Here is a 25,369-nt window from a genome sequence, read left to right as displayed (position 1 = left end):
CAGCTGAGAGGCCACCTGTTGACAATTTCTGCAGTACAGTCTCACTGACATTTGAAAAAAGAATGTGGCTCAGAGGAAATGCAAATATACCTTTTCGATCATCTGTGGAATGTCTGCCTGTTATTGAAAAATCAGGAAAAGTCGTCATCACTGACCAAATCCAGACATACGCCACATTCCTTCATCAAACACTTCCTGTAAACAGCCAAGTGTCTCCTGTGTTGATGCACATGTGACTGTATTGCTGCCCTCTGACTGTTGTTGCACGTGTCATGTTGCCAGTCTCGCTCCACATCCCTGGATGTAAAAAGGCAATCCTCCACTGGCTTACACTCACGTCATGGTACACAATCCACCGATACACTCTGAGGAAACACCATCTGTTACATTTTCATTGCAGGCTTTGCTTCAAGCTAAGACAATTAAAGCTAATAGAGTGCAAATGCTTGAACCCGTACTGCCAACTTTACAATGTCTCACACATTCTTATCCATATCTGTAGGACATTTTAATGACTGGTAAATCCACAGTCATAAATTATCACGGGTAGCACCTGGTTTCAGCACATTCTGGATATTTGCCTCTGTTTCAATTCTGATACCCACATTAACTGTCAATTTGAAATAACTCTGCAGGCAGTTATCCCACATTGCTTTGAAATTATTCCTGAAAGTTGAACTAAATTGAATTTTGAATTACTCCTAACTACTCCTAACTACAAAGTGGGCTGGTAATGGCGCTATAATCCCCACTATCTCTCATTATGTACAATTGGAAAGAATTGGTCATGCTTTCTGTCCGTGATCAGTGAGCACCTTTGAGAAAATGCTGTGAACAGATTCTTTTAAAGGCACTTGGGTGAATTATCTTCCAGCTAAAAAAAGGACAGGCTTGGATAAGCATCTTTAGCCCCCAGGGGCTTGGCCACCTCTGAGGTGAGAGGATTGCTTCAAGTGCTGTATGTAAAAATGGAAGGCGCTCTTGTTGTTGGATGTCAAGTGGGTGGCACAGACATGTTGCCCTCTGGGACCCAGGGCCTTAGGGAGACAATGGCTGGGCTGTGTGAAGCGGGAGCTGCAGAGTCGAGGGTCACAGGGCCCCTCTTCTCAGGTCTACACCACTAAAGTGACTGTTTAGTGACAACACATAGAAAAGGGGTTGTGTGGAAGACTATGGTGGTGGGGGATTTGTGTCTGGAGGTTTTGACCAAAGGCGGTCCATCCATCCATGTGTCACTTCAGCCCTTTGGGAACTCAGATGTATGGGCTCAAAGTGAACTGAAGCCATGGCAACAATATATCATAAAAACATCTTTATTAAAGATAATTAAATTGATAAGTTAGCATATTTCGTTTATTGACTTACATGTATTTTACCATTGTGGTGATTAGTTTTCTTCACATTTATTAATTCTACTGAGGGTTGTTGGACCAGATCTGCAGATTCCTTGTATTAGGGTGTAGTGTAAAATGTCGTAATAGGGTGGAGTTCAATGTTTCTTTTACATATTCTGTATGCATAGTTTCAAACATGCAAAATTTATGATCCTTCTCGAACGATTTTCTTCTCAAGAGGGAATATAGAAACTTGTCTCATTGATGTTGCTCTATGGCTAAACATGATAAGAAAACTTGCTGTACTTCTAGTGCCTGCTTACAGTTCTCACAATTCACAGCAAGAAATGCAACCTTTCCTGTTTATTTTGTGATAAACAAATGAAAAAAACATTAGTTGACTTATTTTATAGCCATGCAGGGTGGTGGTTTTCTTGCAGCTTTTGTTCATGGAAAGAATATAGTCTGTGGAACAAAATAAAACAAATGACTTCAGGGGCAATGGAACAAATAGTGCGAGCGATGTGATCGGGCAGAGTCTGATAAGTTTTTTTCTGTGGTTACTCCCATTGTCACGGATGCTAACTTCAAACAGCGCGAATGATTTAAGCCATACCTTCAGCGAGCCGGGGCAGCCAACGCCACTGTGGGTAAAGAATAGTTTGAGGAAGAAAGGTCTATACAGCTGGTGTAGATACAAAAGCAGGAAAGCATGAACCTCATCTCACACCTTCCCTTCTTTCATCTACTTCCCTAATAAGCTGGTATTTTGATTCCTGGATTCCTGGCAAGCTGCCCTGTTTGCAATTCAAAGAGTTTTCAACAAGAGCATCTGTTTGGATATTATCATAAACCTGCAAGCACCCCCCACCCTTCACCTCCCTACTCCCCCTTTCCTCCCTCCCTTTGCTACTTCTTTCCTCAGCCATGTGCACTTGCATGTTTGTGGAAAAGGGGTGGAGAGGGTGGGTGATAGTGGGCCAGGGGGGGGCTTTTCCGTGACCAACAGAGTCAATGATACATAAGCCACATGACCAACTACTCGACTCATACACACACAGACACACACGCCGACAGACAGACCTGCAAGCGGACTTCCAGCACATTCACAGCTCCACTGAACTTGGCTCATGCTGCCGTTGCTCTGACAGAAGAGAAGAAGACACACACACACACCTCCGTGGGAGAGCTCAGATAAAGACGTGCCTTCAGTCTTGGAGTGGCGCTGTCACACACTGATATACAAATACGCATTTAGACAAATACACAGGCACAGTCAGGGAGCCACACACATTCCCACAAACTGACACACTCACTTCTCACACACACACACAGGGGAGCAAACAGTCTCTCTCTCTTTCTTGCTCGCTCAGCTGCTCTCCCTCCCTCTCTCTCTCTCCCTCCCATACACACACACATACACACACACACACACACACACACACACACACACACACACACACACACACACACACACCACTACAGTATATCAGCGAGTGACTAGCGGAGAGCCAGAGGGGAGTGCAGAAATGAATGTGAAGATCCTGACGCTGGTGATTGTGCTCTTGGTGTCTCTGCTGTGTTCTGCCAGTGCTGGTGAGTACAGGAGCGGCCAGCCTCGTCGCCGGTCGTCTCCCTCTGCTTTCTATTTCTCTCTCTGTTTGCCTTGGGCTCGTGCAGGCAGCTGTAGTTGATCAGTTACCCAGCATGGTTAGCCTTGTGTGGGCTCTAAAAGACAGGAATATTAGCACCTGGCAGTATACAGTACTGCACTGCAGTGGTTATACTGTCTGCTATTGTACTGTAGTGGCTTTTATGGTAAACTTGAATGTGGTTTCTAGCTTAGATTGATGATTTTCCTCCCTGCCTCACCTTGATGTAAGCTTGTAAGACTTGGAGATGAAATATTAAGAGGTTTTTGTTGATGGACATTCATGTGTGGAGCTATTCCTGAGTGATAGATGTGCTGGATGTATGGGTGACTATTGTGGCTGTTATGAAATGTAAGATATGCATGGCACATGTTCTGTAAGGTGGAGTGAATCAGATTAATTTATGGCTTGATGTATTCCATCTGACCCAAGTGCAATATGATTATTACATGACTGTGATTGTGCAGCAGGGCAGCACAACACCTATATATGCATGCGTGCCTCCTGTGGTGATGATAATGAGGACTGTAATTGTTGTACGCATCGATGAGGGGAACACAGATCCCAGATGCATGGATCGTCTCCTGAGGGGCTCCGTCTTGATGCCTTGTCACAGTAAATTTCCGTAAAGTGCCGCTGCGTCTCTGGAGCCATTGTTGGACTAGATATCAATTCCAGTGTGGACCTAAAATGTCTAATATTTGGAACAAAAACACTGACTTGGGACACTTATACAGGGGCAGGGCATATTCTCTCTGCTGGCTCGTGGGAGTAAATGGGTTCTAAAAATGTGGCTGGGGGGTTAGTTTGGAGACCGATGGGCAGTCTGCAGATGTGATGCAGGTAACATTGTGGTGTGAAAAAACAACAGTTAGGCCTGTGTAAATGTCTGGACCATTCTTGGGATTATCACCTACCCACTAACTACAGTAGTTTAGAAGATGCACAGACAGAAGCTATGTTTATATTTAATCCATGTGGAAGATGCTGTGTAGACTAAAATATAGAGAATATAAGATGTAGCATAGATTATGATTGGAAGATGCAGTATATACAGCATCTTGGAAGATATAGGCCTGGGAATATAAGATGCTATACAGGCTATATGTTGCTAGGTGCTGTATAGACTGTGGTTGTAAGATGCTGTGTGGACTTTATGCTTGCAAGATGCTGTCCACTCTGTGTATCGATCCATGGCCACAACACTCACAGTTCCCATGCTTCCCAGCATGTTTGTTACAGCGACATGCTATTTTTGTCTAAGGCTCTCAGCACATGAGTAAATGGGAAGCAATTATCTAGCATCATGGTCAGTGTCGTTTTTCACGCCCTGCGTGTGGCTAAGCATGTTCCACGCCTGAGAGCCTACCGTGCTACACCAGCGACGGGGAAAACAAGGCTCCTGTGCCTCAGGCTTTCATGGGAGCTTATCCTTCTCGTTGTTCAAGTCATGCCACTAATGTGCCTCTCTGTCACCTGGCTTCTACTGTAGTATCAGAGCTCCATTGACAGAGAGGCAGAGAGAGAAAGGGAGTGAAAGAGAGGAAGGGATGTAAGTGTGTTGCAGCGTTAATGGGTGTGGGGAGGGATGCTAGCTGGAGTGTGTCTGCGTAGCACAAGCCTCTGCTACAGTATGCGCTGTCGCGGGAAGGTGTCGGAAGAGGCTCTGCATGTAGGCAGTGGGTGTGAAGCCTTTCATCTTGAGACAAACGTTTTTACAGTTCAGTGGGCTTTCTCTCTCTCTCAGGCATCTGTGTGTGTACATGTGTGTCTGAGAAAGAAGAGAGAGATGCACAGAGCGTGAGACAGAGAGAGCATGTGTGTGTGCACTTGCAGGAAGCAATGAATATAGGACTAAATCTGACTGATATACAGTTGGGTGGGGAAGTGTGCATGAGTCTGATTGTATTTATGGATGTATTTGCATATTAGCAAGAACTCCTAGTGCAACAGGCAATTCAGCTCAACAACCTAATGCTACTTACAATATTCATTCAGTACACCAAAAGAGGTGCTGTGGCTTTATCTATGTAATATTAGCATCCTTTAGCAGCACACTTCAATTACCCATCCTTGAAAAGCACTCTGGCTCAAGAGTGGACTCCAGCTTTAGACATGTGGTATCCATAATTCATCCCGAGGCCAATCACTCTTCTTCCCTGTGTAACTCTTAAGACTGTTGTATAAACAGTCCTTATTCTCAAAACATTCTTGTGTCACAGCCTCTTAGAGGATATCAAAGCTTCATTTTTCTCTGCCATGGAAACACCCTGCCAATCTCCACCTAGGGATGCACGGGATAAAAACATTAGCAGCTGGCTCAGCCATGCACAAACACCTACCTACATGCACATACGCACAGAAGGTGTAATTGTGAGGCCTTGGTTGGTTGAACAGGTGAGCCAGTTGTGAGTGTGAGCGGGGCACGAGGCCCAGATCAGAGCCATTATCTGGCAGAGAAATCGTCTGCTTGGGAAGGGGGGGGATTTTATGAGAGCTGTCAGCAGTGCTATTATTCCATATTAAACTTTGATGTATTGTTGGGGCTGGCTGTTCTGTGGCACCATCGTGCATACATACTGTACTGCAGCCCGCCTCGTTCAGATGCTCAACCAAGTGTTACGGGTCAAAGTACAGCAAAAAAGAGGAGGGCTACAGAACATGCAGCAACTCATTAAGGTACCTAGAGGCATAAAACGCTGCCTAGCTAGGTCTGATTATTTTGTTAACAACATCTATAGATCTAAACCAACCGTAGCCAGGAAGCTTTAAATCATAATCCTGGGTTTTCTAATGTAAAGAAGGTGTTTGTGCCTGTGGATGTGATTATGGTGGCCGTGGAGAGAACAAAAGCAGCTAAACTTTTCCAGATGTCCAGGCATAACATAATAACAGTAGGCAAACATTTGTGTCAAAGGGGGAGCAGTGGAAAGGTTATTACGGGATTATGGAGAATCGCAGGGCCTTTTCTTTTTTTTTTTTTTTTTTTTTTGAGGCACAGGAGCTTCTGAGCACCAGCTGGGTTTATGTCTCACACACACACCACAAAACACTCCCACACGCACACACAAACACACACACACACACACACACACACACACACACACAGGGTCAGATGAAATCCGTTTCACAAAGAACCTGGATTTCCTCTTCATGCAGCATTACAAGAAAAAAGAGCCAGCAGCCTGCAGCATCAGTGTAGTTTATCTGCTACAGATAAGATAGACACACACACACACACACAGTACACACTCCATGAATTGTGTTTGGGATGTGAGTAAAGAGTGATTTATCATCCTCTTGTTGATTTGTCTCTTGTTTAGCCTCTGTGAGCTTAAATAGTAGCATTAGAACTATGTTGTTATGATCCACACAGTATATATCCATGTAGCTTGGGTTTAGTGGTGGGCATTTGACAGTATATAATGTGAGATGATTTAAATTTGTCACTTTGCCATACTATTTATACTGTGGTAGCTAACTCTTTCTGGATGTATTATGCCATATTCAGCTAAGGGGGAACTATATAAGGAATTTCTGACAGTGTAAATATCTCCTAATTGGTGAAAAGAACTATAGAACTAACAACAAATCTTTTAAAAAAATGGCTGTAACTAGTAGTGCATCTAAATAGTGTCTAATATCAACACTACTACAATACATTTAGCTAATTTAAAAAGAGCCATATGCTGTTTTTTGTATCTGGTTTCACTTGTTAATGAACCATAATACATGACTACATAACACTGCAAAAGTAGAAAATTAAGGCTGTTTATATGGGTTGACTACAAGGTTAGCAGTTGGACTAACAGGAGTTCCCATTCTGCTGGCATTAGTCATTAGTGTTGCAAATCAATAAGCAGGACTGCTTTATGGTAATACGATTTTTGCATCAATGTGATGAAGTACTTTGATTTGTCAGGTATTTAAATTGTTGGATTAGCCAAAAATCCACAGTGCAGTATTTTATCTATTACAATTTCTCAATCAATATATAATGTTATCATGATATAAAATTATGTATACAGATATAATAAGTATATAATAATATATAATAAGATTATATATAATACTATAATATAATATATATATATGACAGTTTTATCCATATTGCCCTCCCCTATAGGGTTCATAACATGCAACTCAGTGAGCTGAGTTTCAATGAAATTTAAAAAAAAAAAAAAAAAAAAAAAAGGATTTCTGTGATAAACCACTTCACATCTGTATAATATCACCAAACATGAGCTCAATGAATGGCACTCACAATTGCTCTGGAGTGGGTGGGAGTTGAGGAAGAGATTTAGTGAAAAATCATAACTCATTTGGTAGGGATATAAGGCTAACCTTTGGGCTAACACTCCCTGGAGAGCTCAGCTGTTGAAGACTTTGGCATATGTGACTGCTGGGCTGCTGTAATGTAATTCAGAACTCTTTGAATGAATAAATCTACTCACTTAGATCCTCCCTTGAGAGCAAATGCAGTGAAGGGGGGAAAAAAGCAAAGGGGGAGTAAAAGATGGGGCCAAGGCACAGAAAAATAAAAGGCCGGACAGGAAGAGAGGCTATCTGGGAACTGAGAGGTTGTGTAAGCTTTCCGCGGTGAAAGAAGTCCCAGCTACATCTAAAAACTTGCAGTTGGTGATCTAGTCCAGCTTTACATAATTAATATGTGGAACAATGACACTTCATGGCTGTAAAGAAGAAGTCTGTTCAGCTAAATACTTTAAATTACTTGTAAATTAAATTCTGACTTCATTCTGTTTCCTTATGTTGCAGTCCAGACCCCCCTTTGAGCTTTGAGGGCACAACCTAAAGGTTTGGGTTAGTGGTGGAGGGGGTGGGTGTGAGGAGGTCCTGTGTTAACCAGACCTCATGTGATCACCAGACCCTATCCTCAGGCCCGGGGCGCTCCTTACAACTTAATTAGAGCCAGATATTTTCAAAAACTTCTCTGTTTTCCACCAGTGTCCAATATTAAAGTGATTTATGACTCTCTTTTTGAACATTAAGTGTTACATTTATAGCAGTAGTCCAAGCAGATCAGATTCCTGATCAAGATCTGAGTGGACATTTTTATTAACGGGCTGCCAGACCGCAGAATAAATATTGCGGTCTTTAGGAATGCAGGTGCTTTAATTACTTTCATGCTCAATTTGTAGGAAGGCAGAATAGAAAAATATGACTTCTGTATATTGCTTTAGAGATGTCATTTGTGGTAGAAATTTATACTCCAGCAGCTAAAAAGGTACGTAGGAGTAGAAGTGAATTACTTTGGAGAATCAAATAAATATGGTTTAGGGTATTGTCACCATTAACGTCAAACCTCTATAGGCGCCATCATGGATCAGTGAGATTTCATATTACGTGTGGATAAAAGCGCTGCACAGCTGGCTGTTGTTAGGCTGTTCTAAGTCAGACAAGGGATTTCACTGCTGTGAAGATGGTAGTGTGGATTGGGGCTATGGATGGTGTAGAGGGACTTAGTAGATTTTGGGTTCATTTAGTGACGCCCCCATAAGGATCTGCCTAAACTCCAAGCTTCAGGCAACAGGATGTGCATGTCACTTTATTCTCAGAGAATTATACCTCATGTGGTTTCAAACTGTCATGAAATGCTTGAAAATGGAAAACGTGAAAAGAGCTCTTCTATCTTCCACAGAACTGGGGCCCTTCTGTGACAACACAGAAATCATTCATTTATGAAATTGTGAATTATACATCATTAATAGCTCTGTCTTTGATCACAAATGCTGTTTTCCCTGGGAGACTATTTCACACATACAGTACAGGTCTACACTTAAATGTTGGTCAATCAAATGATCTGCCACTGACTAATAGCATGGAACTCCCCACAGTCCTGATCGGGACAGGGCCCCTTGCTGGGTCCCTCTGTCTCAAACACTGTTCAGGAGAGGCCGCCCTGCTGTCAGGGCCCCTGAACGTGAACAGATGTTTGTAAAAATAGAAGAGCAAAACAATAAATGGAATTCATAAACATGCAACCACATCAGGCAGACAGTTCATCCTAACAGCTGATTAAAATCTCATAAACACAGAGGGCCAATAAACACTAAACTTTAGCTCACCAGCATAGAGCAGCTGAACCTGTCCGTAAAAATCCTCATGGATTGTATTTCTTCACTACGTTTTAAAGCATAACCTTTAGCCAAAGGCGCTTCTTACCTGCACACCATATGCTCAGTATATTAATAATAAAACTCTGTTTTAGTAGACACTTTTCATTAGACATCATTTAAAAGTTTAAAAGTAAAAATTTAAGTTAGAGCAAAACAAATGAACCACCCAAACATCAAGAATTAATTGCAATAAAAAAAACACACTTTTATATATAATAAAAAATGTACCTTAGTTGAATTCAATGTGTGTATATATTATTATTATTATTATTATTATTATTATTATTATAAACATTTTTATCTTTGTGCTTCAGTATTGTTGTTTGTGCTACAAAGCATTTAACCTCTCCACCACAAGCTTGGTACCTTACTTACTTACAGACAAGGGATGGGCCATAATTAAACTACTTTCAGAGGTATCATGTTGATACCGTCGTCTTGTGTTATAGTTTCAGAAAATGCTGTTGTCAAAATGAATAATTCCAAGGAAGATACCATTACAAACTAAGAATATGAGTTACTGAGGTTTTTACATATTTGAAGAGTTTTGTCTGATGCAATGCATAACACAGCTTATTGCTTTAAACATCAATTTTGTTATTTTAGCATCTATTTGCCACATCAAAATATACATCAATATGTCAGATAGTGACTGCAGGTGATGATACCTTGTGTTGAGTTAAAATATCCAGTTAGGTTTAAGTGTCAGACCCATTGTTTTGTATTCTTTAGTTTGGTTGAGAGGCAACAGTCTGATGCAATGTTGCTGCTTTTTTCCTTTAATAGTACTGTATATGCGATGGGGGGAAGCGATGGTCCCCTCAGGCATTAAAAGCTGCAGTGAAACCCTGCGCAGTGACGTTTCCCTCCCTCTTTCTGTTTCTCTCTTTCTCCCACATCTCAAATGGGAGAAGGCATGCAGGTTCACAGCATGGGGGGAGTGATGACACAGGAGAGGGAGGGGCTGTGTTTCACATCTGATTAGCGTGCCCATGGAAACGGATGGTTGGAGGATCCCTTTGCCCTTGACATGCAATCTCTGGAGATTGGGGTAACGGTTGGTAGTCTTACATACCTACTGTACCTGCCATGCGCAAAGATTTAGGCTGCTGCTGTTAGCGGAAACAGCAACACCAGCATCTCTCCTGCTCCTGCCCTCAGCCGCTTTGACACTCCTCAAGGAAAGTTGTGAAAAGAAATCTTTTGCTTCTCTGACTGCTCATGTTTGGTAGGCTCCAACCTGCAGTAACCTTGTAGCCACAAATTCACCCCTTCAACTGGAGTGGGATTGTGAATAAACCAACAGGCAGTCAAGTGGTGAGGGGACTCAGTGGCTTCATTAGCTGGCTCAATGCTGCTGCCGACCCTTTGAACTCACAGCGCTCTGATCATAGCAGAGTACGCAGTCTCACACCTCATCATTTCATACACTCTCTAATTCAGGAGCATATATAGCACCACACTTCACAGGCGGCTGACTGACTCAAAAGGACATCTGCAGAAAGCCAGCAACTAGAGGGCTGCACAGTTTGTTTTTAATTTGTTCTGAACCTTCAGTGAGAGTGGGGGTTCCTTTCAAAACAGGGTGGACAACGGGTTAAGTTTAAAAGCTGTGGTAATGGGAGCAACTTTTCATGCACTTTGGTTTCCTCACTGGAGTTTGTACAGACAAAGCCAGCCTTCAACTCAACCACAAGCCTAGCATTATCACAGTACAACAATGCTGCATATCAAACAGTCTCCGACAGAAATAAAAGAAAGTGCTCACGACCAAAACAAACCCCCCCGAGAGGAACACTCAGAGGCCAAGTGCGGTGCCCACAGAGGAGGTTTAAAACATCACAGACACAGTCAGAGGGCTGATCATGGATTCAGACTGTGTGCAGTGAAATTTGTAAATTGAGGAACCTGCTCGATTTCAGCTGACAATGTCATTCTTTTTGCTCTAAACTGAGCGCCTTTCATGGTGGCTGCCATGGTAACGTGGTCTGAAAGTCGGCAAGCAATTCGTACCAGTTTCTGCCAAGGCCCAGACTTACTGGTAGGCATGCGATAAGCAGCATTTCCGACACTAAATGTTGGATTGTGAAAGCTGAACAACAAGGGACTGCTTCTTCAGTTAGGCACCATTCCATATGTGTGGGGAGGCTATCAGGCAGCTAGCAAATCCCCAGTATGATGCTGTAGCAGTGCTGTGGCTTATTCTAGGTTAAAAGAATTTTTGGCTTGTATCTGGCACAATTAACACATCTCATCCTTGGCTGAATAATCCTGATCCCCTAATGTGCTTATGCAGTGGGAAGCATCTCTGCCCATGACATGTCTCTGTCTGGCTGTGTGGGTTAGTATGTCTGCGGTAATGGCATGCTATAGAGGGATTCATTAGCTAAAGCTACTTTTAGTGAATGAAGGAGGAAGGCACACGATGGAGACAGCAGGTCTGCTCCTCCAACGTCATGGTAATAACCATGGCTACACACACACCAGGGTATTCATTCTTTCTCTCTCCCACTGACACAAATATTGTTCTGTTACCCATAAGGATTACACATACACATAATAAGCTACAGGTACCTCCCATATAGACACAAATAATGCTGTTATCTTTCTATTACTGTGCATGTCTGGCAAATACTGTAATGGTAGTCCTTGGTTTATTTTTGCAAGAGAAACCCAATCCACCATTACAATGGAATATGTTGAATGCTTTAGTATTAATAGTGTTTATGGCATGTCAATATGACATATAATTGTGAAAAGAGGGCAAGCTTTAACTGGGTCTCAGATTTAGTCCAATCACAGCACTGATAAGGAGGGAATCTCAGTTCAGATAGAAACAAGTCTAAGAGTGTACAGCCATGCTAGCAGCTCTGTGAGGCTGAACTTTGGCACACTGGTGCTTTGAGATAAATGCTAATGTCAGCATGCTAACAAGCTCACAATGACAATGTTAACATGCTTATGTCCAGCAGGTATAATGTTTACCATGTTCACCATCTTAGTATAGCATGTCAGCATGCTAGCTGAGGATGATGGGAGTTTGAATGATTTATTTGGATCTCTTTTAGCTCATTGGCTAATCTTCCAAGATTCCACAGTTTAGCAGGTCTTTGGTTATAAAGCAAAGTATTGAACAAATTAAACTTTTGACCTGATGATGGCACTAGATGAAATGTTAAGTAATGACCAAAATTATTACTATTCATCCTGACAGGGACATTAAGATCTGTACTAAATGCCATGGTAATCCATCCAATAGTTTTTGAGACAGTGGTGCTAGAGGAAAAGTCAGGAAATCACCAAAGTCCTTTGGGTACCATGAACATCTGTACAAAATCTACTGTCAATCCATCAAATAGATGTTGAGATATTTCAGTCTGGACCAAAATGGTAAACCGAACGACCGACATTGCCATTCACAGAAATATGCCACTAGCAAGCCTAAAAACATCACAGTCACCTGTGAAAGAAAGTATGTATCCAGCTTTGATCATTTATTAGGTTTGATGCCAAAATATGAAGTAGAGTCAGGCTGTGGGCACATAGGGTTAATTCCTCTCCTCTCATTTCAGTACCGACCCATTCCTATTCTCCCAGCTGTTTGTTTACACATCAAGATACATCTGTACAAACTGCTTTGGGCAAGATTTATGGTGCAGAGGTGTCAGATAAGTGATGTAGGGACAGTAAATAAACAGGAGAGATGAAATGTTTTTGAGACACACAACCAACCAAGAAAATGGATCAATGAGATTGCAAGCAATTGATTCATAATCAGCATGACTGCGAGTGATGAGCAAGACAAGTAAACAAACAGATAAGATTCAAGAGGACAGGAAATCAATTTGCCGTGACACAGAGAAAATTAAACACAGCAAGGATTAAATTTTGGAGGCCATGCTTGACTGTGCATGTTTACATTTGATACAATAGTTTCTAAACCACGAACACAGTCCTGTGCTTACTTGTTGCTATAGTTCGACTCACAGGCTGGTATAGTTTAATCTCTTATGTCCTAGTGGCAGAAAAACCATTATGCTGTGGCTACATTTACAAGTGCAGACATTTGTTATGTGGTCGTTTTGGCAGGCGATACACACAAATCAGCTTTACAACTATTAATAAGCAGCTCTGGCCCATTTGCCATGCATTGATACACAGCGCTGTGATATACAGTTTGCTCTTGCCAGCCGTGAGGGCAGTTGATGAACTTGGCATTAAACCAGAGGACAGCCATTTCTCTTCTCTGACTGGATGGACAAGTGTTGGATGATGTATATCTCTCCAGGCTCCACTGATGGACTGTTGCAGAATCAACAGGGATAAGCTGTCAGTATTCCACTTTCCGCTGGGCCATAACAAGACGGAGAGCCAGCCATTTGAACAAGACAACATAACAGATATCACCTTAGGAGGTGGTGGTGAAACTAGGACGGGGAATTAGGAAGCAGCCAACCGGCTATTCATCATTAGTCTGGAGACTGGCCAGTTTGTGACACTGTCAACTATTCTCTTCTCTGCCTGACAACTTCTACCTCTCCTCTTCTACCCTCTCCTACTCATCTCCTTTTTAAGGAGGCAGCAGCGACACAAGCAGCAGTAGAAGTAATAACCAGGCATTCCTGAAATTCCCCCTTTATTAAACTTTAATTAGGGAATTACCAAGTGGGGGAAGAAGTGTTGGGATTTGGTGAAAAGACGGCAAAACCAGGGCTCCAAGGTCATCAGAAGTAGAGATAAGACACTTATATTATTGTGAAACATGTTATTCTGCAATTTTACTGTTTTACCAGCTAAGCACAAACATGGAAAACTCTCATGGGAAAATATCAAATGGGATACTACAGAGACTGGATCCAATTTCAGAGCAATAAGATAGCTGAGATATCTTTGTTTATGGAGATGAAATATGCATTATCCAATGATAAACCTGCCATGGAAACAATCAAAACATCTTATCTGGATGCAACAGATGCTGCCATATTCAATCGATATGAGTTCCACTACAGCTACAAAGCTAGCTGTTGCTGTATGTCATATCTGTCACACAGAGATGCTTTCCCTACAGGCTGCAAGAGTTAATCTATACTGCCAGTGTTATCACTGGGGCCCGGCTTATTTTTAGCAGCTTTCATTACACTTTTCTATCCTGTAGCCAGATTGGATGGGTTGAGATTTGTCAGGAGAATCACGAGATGTTCTCTCTTCAAACCCCAGTGCCGAGCAGTGGCTGACAGCTTGCTATGGCAGGAGACATCTAAATTGTCTCATTATGGACCTGGGTTATGACAGCCTGAGCCACCCGGAGAGGAACGGCAGATGAGTTGTGTGAGCCGAGGTACAATTACTTTAACCATCTTGCATTGCAGTGCGTATGTGTGTGTGCATAGCGACTGAGTGCGACTCCATGCATGTGTTTGTAGCACCTGTTAAAGTAGCCCATCGCTCAAACATCAGCTGCATTTGGGCATTGTGTAGCACTGTAGTTACTGCAGGTATCACTGAAAGACGTTTAAGGTGTCAGTATGCTTTAACCAAAGTGCATGTCGAATGGCAGAGTGAGAGTTCAGTGTTTGAAACCACCTCCCCCACACTTTTCCAATGTTGGAATTGGGGAGGGAGGGTCATCTGACAATTTATGTAACTTTCCAAAACTGTCAATCCGACAGTCACACTCACTTCATGCAGCAGTCGGTCGGTTGTGCAGAGGTGAGAAAGTAGCCAGGATCTTAACTTCTCTCTCAAGCTCTTTTTCATTTTTCACCCAATTACTTCTGCCACTTTTTCACATGTACAGCAGAGTGCGACACCATGAATGTCTTCAAGGAGCTTCTTACTTAAAGTGTGCACTGTTATCCCTGTTTGAACAGGGATAACAGTGCATCTCTACGATGTCAGGCTTTTCACCCCACATTCGACTGTGACCATTCCAAACAGCTAAAACAATTTCTGCCATCAGAAGTCAGGCGAAACATTGTACAATCTAGTTTGTTTCGAGCATACTGACACCTTAAATAGCAAAGATTGCAGCCTTGTGTTTCTGTGTGTTCTGCGTCTAAATGGTTTTTCAGGGGTGAAAGGAAGAAGGGCCCCCCAAAAATCTACTCAAACACAGAGTGTATTTACATTCAACCCCCTGGATTTGAAAGAAATGAGCAGAATGCCTTCAGAATGTGTCAACATCCCTCATTCACAGTGTATCTGGAACAATAACAAAAGGATAATGATGCAGATTAGTGCTCCTAGGGGCAAAGATGGGCTTTAGATGCAGAAATATGCAACACAGACTTTCCCTGCTACAAATGAATTAGCCCACTGTTCGCCCACAAATATAGTGTGTAATGTGCTTGCGGATGAAGATTAGTGTGGAAATGGAACTTGAGACGTCTGGTGTTTCAGGGATATACTTCGAAAACATTCAACAAGCTGTCTAGCTCCATCGTGCAGTTCACCATTATTTAAACCTGAAAGCTTCTATTTTATCTCTTTTTCAATGAAAAGTTGTTCTTTTAAAAATGCCTTCAATATGTCACAACTGAAGGTCAATGGCTAAGAAAGGCTGCAGAGACTTTGCCTTGCTCCAAATGGCGTTTTGAATTCTGCTCTTGAAGAAAGCTGACCTTCATTCAAACAAATTGATCTTGGCTATTAGAGAAGCCAGAGTGTTTTGAACAGGTTTTAGAGACTGTTTTAAACTTTTCAATCAGATGACATCCGCAGGGGCGCAGCTGTGTCCTGTTCATATAACAGCCTGTAGTATCGCCACTCTGCCACAACTAAATACACTAACTGATGAAAAGAATCTTAAGGAACCACAGAACCTAGCATCACCATGGCTTTTGTAAGCTGCTCAACTGCTTTCCTCAGTATACTTGTTCCTTTTCAAACCTCTGCAGTCGACTGGCTGACTTGTCTTAAGCTGTGTCCTCACCCGAACCTTCGTAAACCCAAGGAAGGTCATTCTCTTGGGAATTCTAAAAATGGTGCCAGTGTCTCTGAGGAGAGGAGACAGGAATGTCATGACCCCATGTGAGTGATGTCAATCAGCTTTTTGACGAGAAATACCCAATGGGGATTTGTAGTTTCTTTTGAGAAACGGGGTTAGTTTGGCTCTGAAGAAGTTGTAGAAATGTAGAAGAGAACATTTGATTCATTTAAAAAAAAATGAGAAAGGTGCGCTTTAAAGAGTTTCTCCACCAATATTACCCAAAAAGTTTATTTACTCAACCCGTGAAATCAGTTGTGTAACGTCTTCTGTGGCTCCGGAGGGAGCTTTCTAAAGTTTGAAAAAAATAACCCCGATAATCCCATCAGGGTCATGTCAGCTTGGTCTTGAGACTTAATATATTTAACAAAAAGGACATTACAAAGGTGTGGTGTTTGGAAGAAGTGGTTATTTAGGAGGCAGGGGGGTCTAATGAAAGATACTATTTTTGAGTTGCATTATGAGAAATGTAGCTTCCAGTGTTTTTGGATTTTGACCCATACTATGGACTAAACATCAGGATATCTGCTGCTTCAATTTAGATTTTTTGAATCTGTTTCTTGTTATGGAAGTCAACTACTAAATCACTGGAGTACCCCTTTAATCACATCTACACAGCTTAATTTCAGTAACATACTACATTTTTAAGTGATTAATGGAGGTTTGTGTACATTTAATTGCTCATTATAATTAAAAATGCATCACCTCATAAGTAACACATAAAATGACTTGTCACTGAGCTATTTAACCACTTTGACATGCCCACATAAAAAGTCCTGCTCTGCTTTCACTCAAATTTTACTGGACTAAATAACTGGCTGCAGTGTGAAAGATCACCCGCGTTAAATATCCCTTTACAAGTAAAGATATTACTTTAAAAGATTTTTTTTAAATCTCTGGATCTCCAAGAGGAGGTCTTCCAGTTTGTGATAGGTTGAAAGGTCATAAAGACACTTGAGGTGGACCAAACCATTTGGAAAAGAGGGGCTTAAGGGGATCAGGCCACACTTATTGAGAGATGACTGAGAACATCTGGGATCACTCTCAAACACACACTCACACACACCCAAGACATTCACACACATTCTCTGAGAGACACACCGCTATTAAACTCATCTCTAATCTTGGATCAAACACAGCGACAGGATGCAACTCCACAAGGTCTGGTGCTGTGCGCCGTTTGTAATCTTGAGGGAGAGTGACAGAGACATGAGACACAAGGGTTTGGGTTTCTTGCTTCAGCCAGGGCTTCGTCTATCTGCAGTGCTTTGGTTCCACCACACTGACTTGATGAACTACAATGCTGGGTGGGCTTAAAGAGGCCCACACACACTTATCTGTACGTGTCTTGTTTCCTCATCCATTACCACTGTGATCCTTCTTTGGATCTTGCTGCACATTTTCCGCAGGCACTGATGGACTTAGTTTATAATCAAAATGTGATACTCTGGTTGAGAAGAGGCTGTGAAATACCATTTACTGGAGAGCTAATTTTTGGGGATCTAATTGGTCTCTCCTTTATGTGTCCTCCAGGTCCCATGGCCTCCACGGAGCATGGCAGAGAGCTGGAAGAGGCGGCTACAGTGAGAAAAATGGTCCAGCAAAACCCTGCGAGGGGTGGTCAGACCCACAGACCAGCCGGCTGGAAGAGGAGACGCCCACGGCCACGTCTTTCCCACAAGGGGCCCATGCCGTTCTAGAGCAAGGTGAGTTTTTAGCAGTCAGGGGTGAAAAGACGCTCGTTAGATTTTGTTTGGCAAAGTGTGTCATCAAACCTGCAATAAAACAGTCAGACTCACACAGTAAAAGGTTTCTACCCTCTGTGGAGTCTCGTGAAAAAGAGACAGACATCAGACCAACTTTCTGTCCAACTTTCTGTCAAGTCAGAGCTACGTGTTTCTCAAGAGAATATGAGCAAAAGCACTTCCCGATATATTAAATCATAACTGCTGACTAGTGAGGAAACACAATTTCATAGAGGAATTTCTTAGAGTAATATGATGTTGAGTCCTGAAATACTTTGTTGGCAGAATCAGTTCGGATATTTTTGATGACGAATGGAAAACTCAAACTCTTAACACTGAAACTCTGTTAATGTCTGCAGTCAGACTCAATTCCAACACAAGGATGTTATTGTTGGCACTGAAAAATAGGGCATGTCTTAACATATTATTGGACTTTAACCTACAAGCTTGCATGCCTTCGTAGTACGACAGAGGTTGTTTTTAAGGCTACGTCATTTATTTCCTCATATAGGAGACAGTTATACTTAGAAACCCAACCTTTGAGTCAATACAGCTAGCATACATCTTTTCTCTCCATCTGATTAAGTAAATTAAAACCCTTTTTCCAAAGATAATACTTTGTAGAGTTTGGTTTCCTAGCAGCACAACTTTTCACATGAAGGAATGTTTAACTTGCTGTCAAGTAAAACAAGGCTTTGTGTGAAAACTCTTTCATCCAAAAACAGAGATAATATTTTACTTATCACCTTTTCACATTTGATTTTCTATTTTGAACCAAAACAAACTCTCTATAATTCAATAAAAACATATCAAGCTTAATTTAGAAACTAAAACATACTACGACTAATTAAACAACATGATCAAATTAACAGTAAATACAGATTAAAACTCTCTTTGCACTTGCTAATGTTAGCATATGTCTGTAGTGGCAGTACAATTATGTCCCTGCATTAAGAAGCGTGGAACCCATTCACATGTCTCTCCCAGACGCTGTGAGAGACAGGGAAACTCGACAAGACACAATATCCCTGCAGGAGGTGCCGACCATACAACACTGACCTGCAGAGGGTCGCCATAAATTAAAGCCGTAGTGAGAGGAGGCTGCAGCCAGAGAGTGTCAAGGCATGGTTAATCAGTTTTAAGGAAAAGGGATCAAAGCTATAGAAGTTTGGAAGCTCTTTTCTCTAAAGCAGCCGGAAAGGTTTTACTATCTATAGCGAATTATTGATCATTATTGTTTTTTGTATTTTTGAAAGGGTTAAACTTCTTTTGACCTCACTCCTGCTTTCAATACAGGACTCTAGAGGCTCAGCACAAAGGTGAAAACAATGAGTAAAGACCAAGCCAGGACAGTCGGTACTTGAAGGACAACATGGGTCCTCCAACTTTCCTTGGTCTGCCAATAAAATGTGAGAATCCTCTCGGCGAGTTGAGTGAGCTTGTGTTCGGTGCCAGATTGCTGGCCACACAATACGGGCAGATTCAGGAAGTTGTGAAGCTTTGTAAAAGTGAACGGCTCAGTGAGTCACAATGCTGTCTCTGCAAACACCACTTAAACCACAACACGCTGAAGGTTTCCGTTTTATGTTCACTTCCCACTCCACTAATTCTTGTTAAGTTCATAGTTTCTTCACATATCATGCCAATTTACCCCAACCTGACCATAGTGGGATGATTCCTGTCCATTAGCAGCGTTTTAGTGATAATGCTACAAACCTTCACTGAGTAAATGATCCAGGGAGTTAAAAGTCTGAACTTCTTCACAGTTCAGCCCCAGTTTGTTCTTTTTGCCTCAGCATGATGTATTCTGACTGGAAGAGTTAAGTCTTCACAAGACCCAACAAAAATCCATCCATCCCAACCCAAAATCCATCCAACAGCCTGGTAACAGCCTTGAAAGGCTCTGCTTCTCTCCATGTGTCCTGGCTTCTTCTTAAGTTGAGCTGATGATGGGAAAAACACCTCTGTAAGCAGCTGGAGATGCATTTTGTTTGATCAAAGCTAAGAGTTCAATGGAGACATCCATCTGAGGACTGGTGAGACTCGCAGGCAGACAGACTGTATGTGGATATGTCATTATTGGCCTAAACTTAATTACTGCGCTTAAAGAGAGATTAAAAACAATGATTCACTTGACAGTGTCCATCCACCGACTCTATGCTATTCAGCGACATCTACCCATTTCAGTGTCAAAAGCAGCTCATCTTTTATTGCCTAAGACACCTGAAGCAAAGTTTGACTTTTCATCATTACACGTTCCAGATGTGAGTGGCTCTGAGAAGAAAGATGGTGACCCGGGTCATCCTCTTTGAGCATCTGAGTAGACTCAGATCTGAACGTGCTTGGATGTAAGCCATGCCAGTGACAGTCTAAAAGACGACAGGATATTACAGATTCTAAGCCGCAGGCAATTTCTGAAAACCCCATGAGACCCTGAGTGTGAGTAAGCTCAGTGAATGAGTCTTGGGTTTTTCATCAAAACAATGTAGAGTAGGTCTGCAACTCCTCCCATACACTCACTCTGTGATGTAGTATGACTTCAAGGGGCTGTTGCACTGAGATCATACCGGGGATCCAAAAGCACAAAAGACGACAACAAACAACAATACAACTCAATGGAGATTAGATATACCATACATCAGTTCTCGGGGCATTACATGACCACAGAACTATGCCATCTTGAAACAACAGCAGGCTCTTCCTATCAGAGAATGCACCTTGTTGTCATGCAACAAAGCTTACTGCACTACTCATCTGAAATCTTGGAAATGATCACAAAACAGGAGAAGATAAAAGGCGAGGGAAGATTTCCTCATTGTTAAGGAGTGATCCAGTGCCCCAAGTGAAGTATAATGTTGGGCTTGTGTTCTACAGTGAGATATGCAATTGTTTTTCTTACTCCCTGCCCAGCTTTTCTATCACAGACCATGAAATCTGGTTTGAACATGTCCAGGATAACCTTTTCTTCACCGCTTTCTAGTAGTTCAAGTGCAAGATAACATACAACACACTGGAACGTACAACACACTGGAAGCTCTAGCCGAAACTCCCTGAGGGGCATCCTTATTGGAGAGGAAATTGAAATGTCTGGAAGACTCATGAAATGATTTTTAGGAAACAAAAAAAGACGCTGATGGCACTTTTTTTGTTTTATTTTCCTGTTTTGCAGGCACTGCTTTGAGCGCCCTCCCCCAGGTTCTGATTTCTATGCTCTTCCTTTGCCTTGGGGGGCCTTGCAACGAAGGGCCTACGCTTGCCCAGCCTGAAGAGTGATGTCCATAGCACCTGCTGGTTCTTCAAGCAACTCTGTCCACAAAAAATCAGGACAAGCCGCTCACCCTCAGCTCTAAGAGGAATTGGGGGCAGGGAAGGGGGGTGGGGGTATGAGCTATCAGACTCTATTTCTCTGTCTCTCTCTCTTTCTCTATCTCTCACTCCCTCACTACTTATCTATCTCTGTCTTCTCCCAAGTGTTTTTTTTTTCAATTTTCCTATCATTTGCTTAATAGAGCCCAAACATAGCGATCTCCCTGAGTGTCTCACACACTTTGCATGACATGTGGTGGAGAGGGAGCCCGGTCAAAACAATCTGAGTCTTAAAGCATCTGTCACTTCTCCACAGTGTGGTATTCCCATCTCTCAGATCCAAGGTTACTGCAGCCGCTGATTTCATTGCTGTGTAGCTACTTCACGGCTTTACTAACGGGAGAGGGTGCTGATTATGCGGAAGGGTAGTGTCTGTTTTAATAGTTGACAATAGCAAATATTAAGTTCACTTACGATACTCTGGATGTCTGCTGCGAAAAGGAATTCAAGGTTTCGTGTTGAAAATGGAAGAGCAAGAGCATCACATTTGAATGACATTATAACCATCGCTTAATTATCATTATTAATGGTGCTTTGTACCTCCTAATGACAGTACGTCCACATGCAAAGTAAAGCTGGACTGAAAAGAGAGCACATATTGTCAAAACAATCTATTTAAGTGACAGAATAATTCCTTCATTTAGGAGATTCTTTAATCCAAAGCTATTTTGGTGTTTCTGAACTCATTAACACCTTGGGGGGGGGGTTTACCGACGCGCTCAAGGTTACTGTAACATGTCCCACCTTGGATGAGTCCTTTGACTCCAAATCCCAATCCCAATCCTGTCCCCAATCCCCAACCTTCTCATCACACTGCTGCCCTGCGCAGCTGCTCTACACGACTGTTAACTGGCAGGGGCAGTCTGCTCCACAGACAGGCTGCCTTGCCTTTTAATGAAGTGCCAAATAATAACCTTCTCCACAATGCTGCCAGGAACGAAGGAATGAAAGGTTAGGGAGAAACACATTACCTCTTGTTTGAAGTCTTGATACACTGACACATTATGCATTTTAAATTTCTGCAAGAAATCCCACGTGAGACAATGTTAGCAAGGAGGAAAGTTAAAAAAGAAAAAAGGAAACTTCAAAGTATATATCAGCTCAGTTAATATGCCACCATGATCAGCCTACCACTAGTGCTCTGGCTGTTCTAATATTCAGCATAAGGCTGGTTTGACCCTTTGACCGATATCTTTCACTGACAAAATGCTATGCCTTTCCATCATACTGGAATATATTACTGTTTATGTTTATTTCTGTGTTTTATTTCTTTTTTCTCAGGGTGCTGTGATAGAGGCTTGTACTAGAGCAGTCTATTTTGTGCATTTATTTAACAAAACACAAACATACAGTACATTTAAAGCTTATATGAGCATATTTTCGTATACTGTATCTTTACTCTCCCTCTATGTATTCACCAATATAGCCATGTATCCAGATTCAGTCCTTTCTAGTCATGATACTTTCCCTACATTATGTTGGGTACAGTTGCCTTTCTAGTCTGCCCTTCCACAGCACAGGTGGTCGTGGCTTTGATCATTACGCTCATTAAATCCTAGAGTTAATCTTTCTCAGATGGATCTCCCCAAGGCTGGCCGGGGCCACATAGTCTGAGCTCATTGTTAAATTGGCTTAGACTGAAACCACACCCTTCCCCCTTCCCAATCCTCAAACCCCTGCTGATTCAGTATGTAACCATGTAACATATTAGGACTGTAACCTGTAGAGCAGCCACCTTGCAATTGTTCGATGTGTATTAGGTATGCGGAGCAACTTCCTAGTTGTTTTTTTCATTCGGATTTTAGGTGAAAATCTGATTTCAATCCACTGCAATTCAATAAGCAAACGCTCCTATTTCAAGTCAGTTATGACCACATAAGCAACTGGCAGGTTAACCTAGATTTCCAACAACTTTTCCCTCTCACCATGTCTCATGCAAATATTATAATAAAATGCAGAGTCTTCTCAGTCCCATCATGAGAAGCTTTTATTAAGACAGCATCTAAAATCACAGTGGTAATCCACCCAGCCAAACTCACCTTGATTAAAAATGTATTAAATCCTAGGGCACTGTGAAGAGTAATAATTTCAGTTCCACCATTATTTTTTCATACCCTCTCAGACAGAGATGTAGATTTCATTAATGCTCCTCGGGAGTGAGACAGCTTTGCTCAGGATGTCTCATGTATTATTGGGGAAGATAGTAAGAAGATATGAGCTGGGGATGGAAGTTCAAAGCCGCAGGAGTTGGGATGCTGGAAGTAGACTGGGTCATGACAAGGGGTTCAAATCAATATTTCCCCATCTCAGAAGTTATTGTTACAGAGCCGAGCAACGTCTGTATCCGCACTGTTCTTCATGAATGTATCCTCACCATCTGCACCAGCCATGCTGCCCTTTCAGAGACCAGAGCAAACCAATGTTTATGTAAAATACTCTTTTTAATCTTGGTCTGGTTATCAGTTGAATCCAAAAATCATAAGCCAACAAATAGACATGGCTTTGCTCCAAGACTTCTCTGTATGGGTTTGTAAGGCTGCACCTTTGCAATTCCATTATGCTGCTGGAAAAATACACCCTGAAAACAAGAGTCTCTTGGTATGGAATGGTTTTCCAGTGTGTTGTGACAATTTTTTTGTCTGATTCTTGTCTAGCTGGTTGTCCAAAGCTTACTTTTTGAATACAGTGTGAAGAGCTGTATCTTTTGTGGATGTAACAAAATAGAAAAGTAGTCTGCAGCACAATATGTCGTGGACACGTGAAAGCTTTCAGGCGTTCTTTTCTTGTAGATGATAGCCCACAGTCCTCCCCTGCACATCAGGTTAATGGGCCTTGTGGTGTGGAAGGACAAGCACGTCCAGGCTCAAACTGAAATGGTAAACCAATACATTATGCTCGGGGAGCAAAACCATTTTCCTTAATGGTCTTTTCCAGCAAGGCTTACACAAGAGAAACGATTCCTATCCTCTCAATGTTTCCTCTCCAGTTCCTCTTCTCTGTGACCGTCACAAGGCCTGAGTAATGTTCCTATGCACTTGTTAGCATGTTTTCCTGGTAGAAAAATGTTTGTTCTGAGAACTTTCCCCTTTGTGTTTAGTTCTTTTTGTCCAAATGTATTTGGCTGGGAGTGTGTAAGGAGTGGCGATGAGCAGAGAGATAGATTTGAGTTACTGGTAGAGACAAGAATAAGCTAGCAGCAGGTTTTAAAATATTAGCTTAGTCATTGATCTCTGTTTCCCATTAGTTATAGTCACAACCCTGACACAAAAATACAACAGAAAAACACCAGGTTTTTATGTTCTTGTTTTTTTTTATCCTATTGTCATTCTATACTCAGTTCTCTACCAGTTAAAATTCCTTTAAAATCACACTGAACCAAACATTTCACTCATTGTGAAAATGGAAACAGAGTTGGCATGCAACACATTCCATGATTTTACCTTGTGAATCTCTAAGCCCATCAAACTGTATCATGTTGGCCTTCAGAGTGGGTGTCTGCAAGATCAAGTGGCTGATATTCAATCCAATGCATTCACACATTTCCACCGGCCGGGCAATCCAAAGGATAACTAGATTTTATCTCCCATGGGAAATGATTAAGATCTGTCATTATCTTGGAGCCTCAAAATGAGACTTCCTACACCCAGAATAGCACAGGCCCCTCCTGCCTTGATTGCGACACATTCTCCATCTATGTAACCACTGTGTCCAAGATCAGCTACATTTAGAACAATCTGAAGAGAGATGCAGTCTGTAGGTTTATCCATCGCAACAGTGTTACTAGGTCTCAAGCAGATACCATTTAAAAGACAATGTATTACTCCTGAAAATTATATTCTGTTTATGGTGTGTGCTCATATTACTCACCAGGCCAAATGTACAGTCCCTGTCTCTGTTTTGATGTTGAACTGGGCAAAAATAAATGACATAAATAAATAAATAAAACAAGTGTATCAGAAATGGTTGAAATACTGTGTACATATTTAAACTTTTGGTTTCTAATTTATAAAAGATAAGCTTTAGCTCTTGGAGTACTTATTTTATTTTTTCCTTTCATGTGTAGCTTTGTGTTTTTATTTTCTATTTCTGTAAAGTGTGTAAATATATCTTTATGATAATAAGTAATATTAAAAATCTTATTTTAAGAAAA

At 41.7% G+C, this 25,369-nt stretch overlaps 1 protein-coding gene across 1 annotated transcript; it reads left to right on the top strand.

The window, feature by feature from the left end:
- Positions 1 to 2,385: 2,385 nt before the first annotated feature.
- apln (apelin) lies at positions 2,386 to 25,369 on the top strand. The gene is made up of 3 exons (XM_044205337.1): positions 2,386 to 2,930; positions 17,642 to 17,814; positions 21,023 to 25,369. Exons 1-2 carry the CDS (start codon positions 2,864 to 2,866, stop codon positions 17,806 to 17,808), a joined length of 234 nt encoding a protein of 77 aa, XP_044061272.1. The 5' UTR covers positions 2,386 to 2,863; the 3' UTR covers positions 17,809 to 17,814; positions 21,023 to 25,369.

The sequence above is a fragment of the Siniperca chuatsi genome, linkage group LG8 (genome assembly GCF_020085105.1).
Source record: "Siniperca chuatsi isolate FFG_IHB_CAS linkage group LG8, ASM2008510v1, whole genome shotgun sequence".
NCBI lineage: Eukaryota > Metazoa > Chordata > Actinopteri > Centrarchiformes > Sinipercidae > Siniperca > Siniperca chuatsi.
This window is presented reverse-complemented; position numbering and strand designations above follow the sequence as displayed.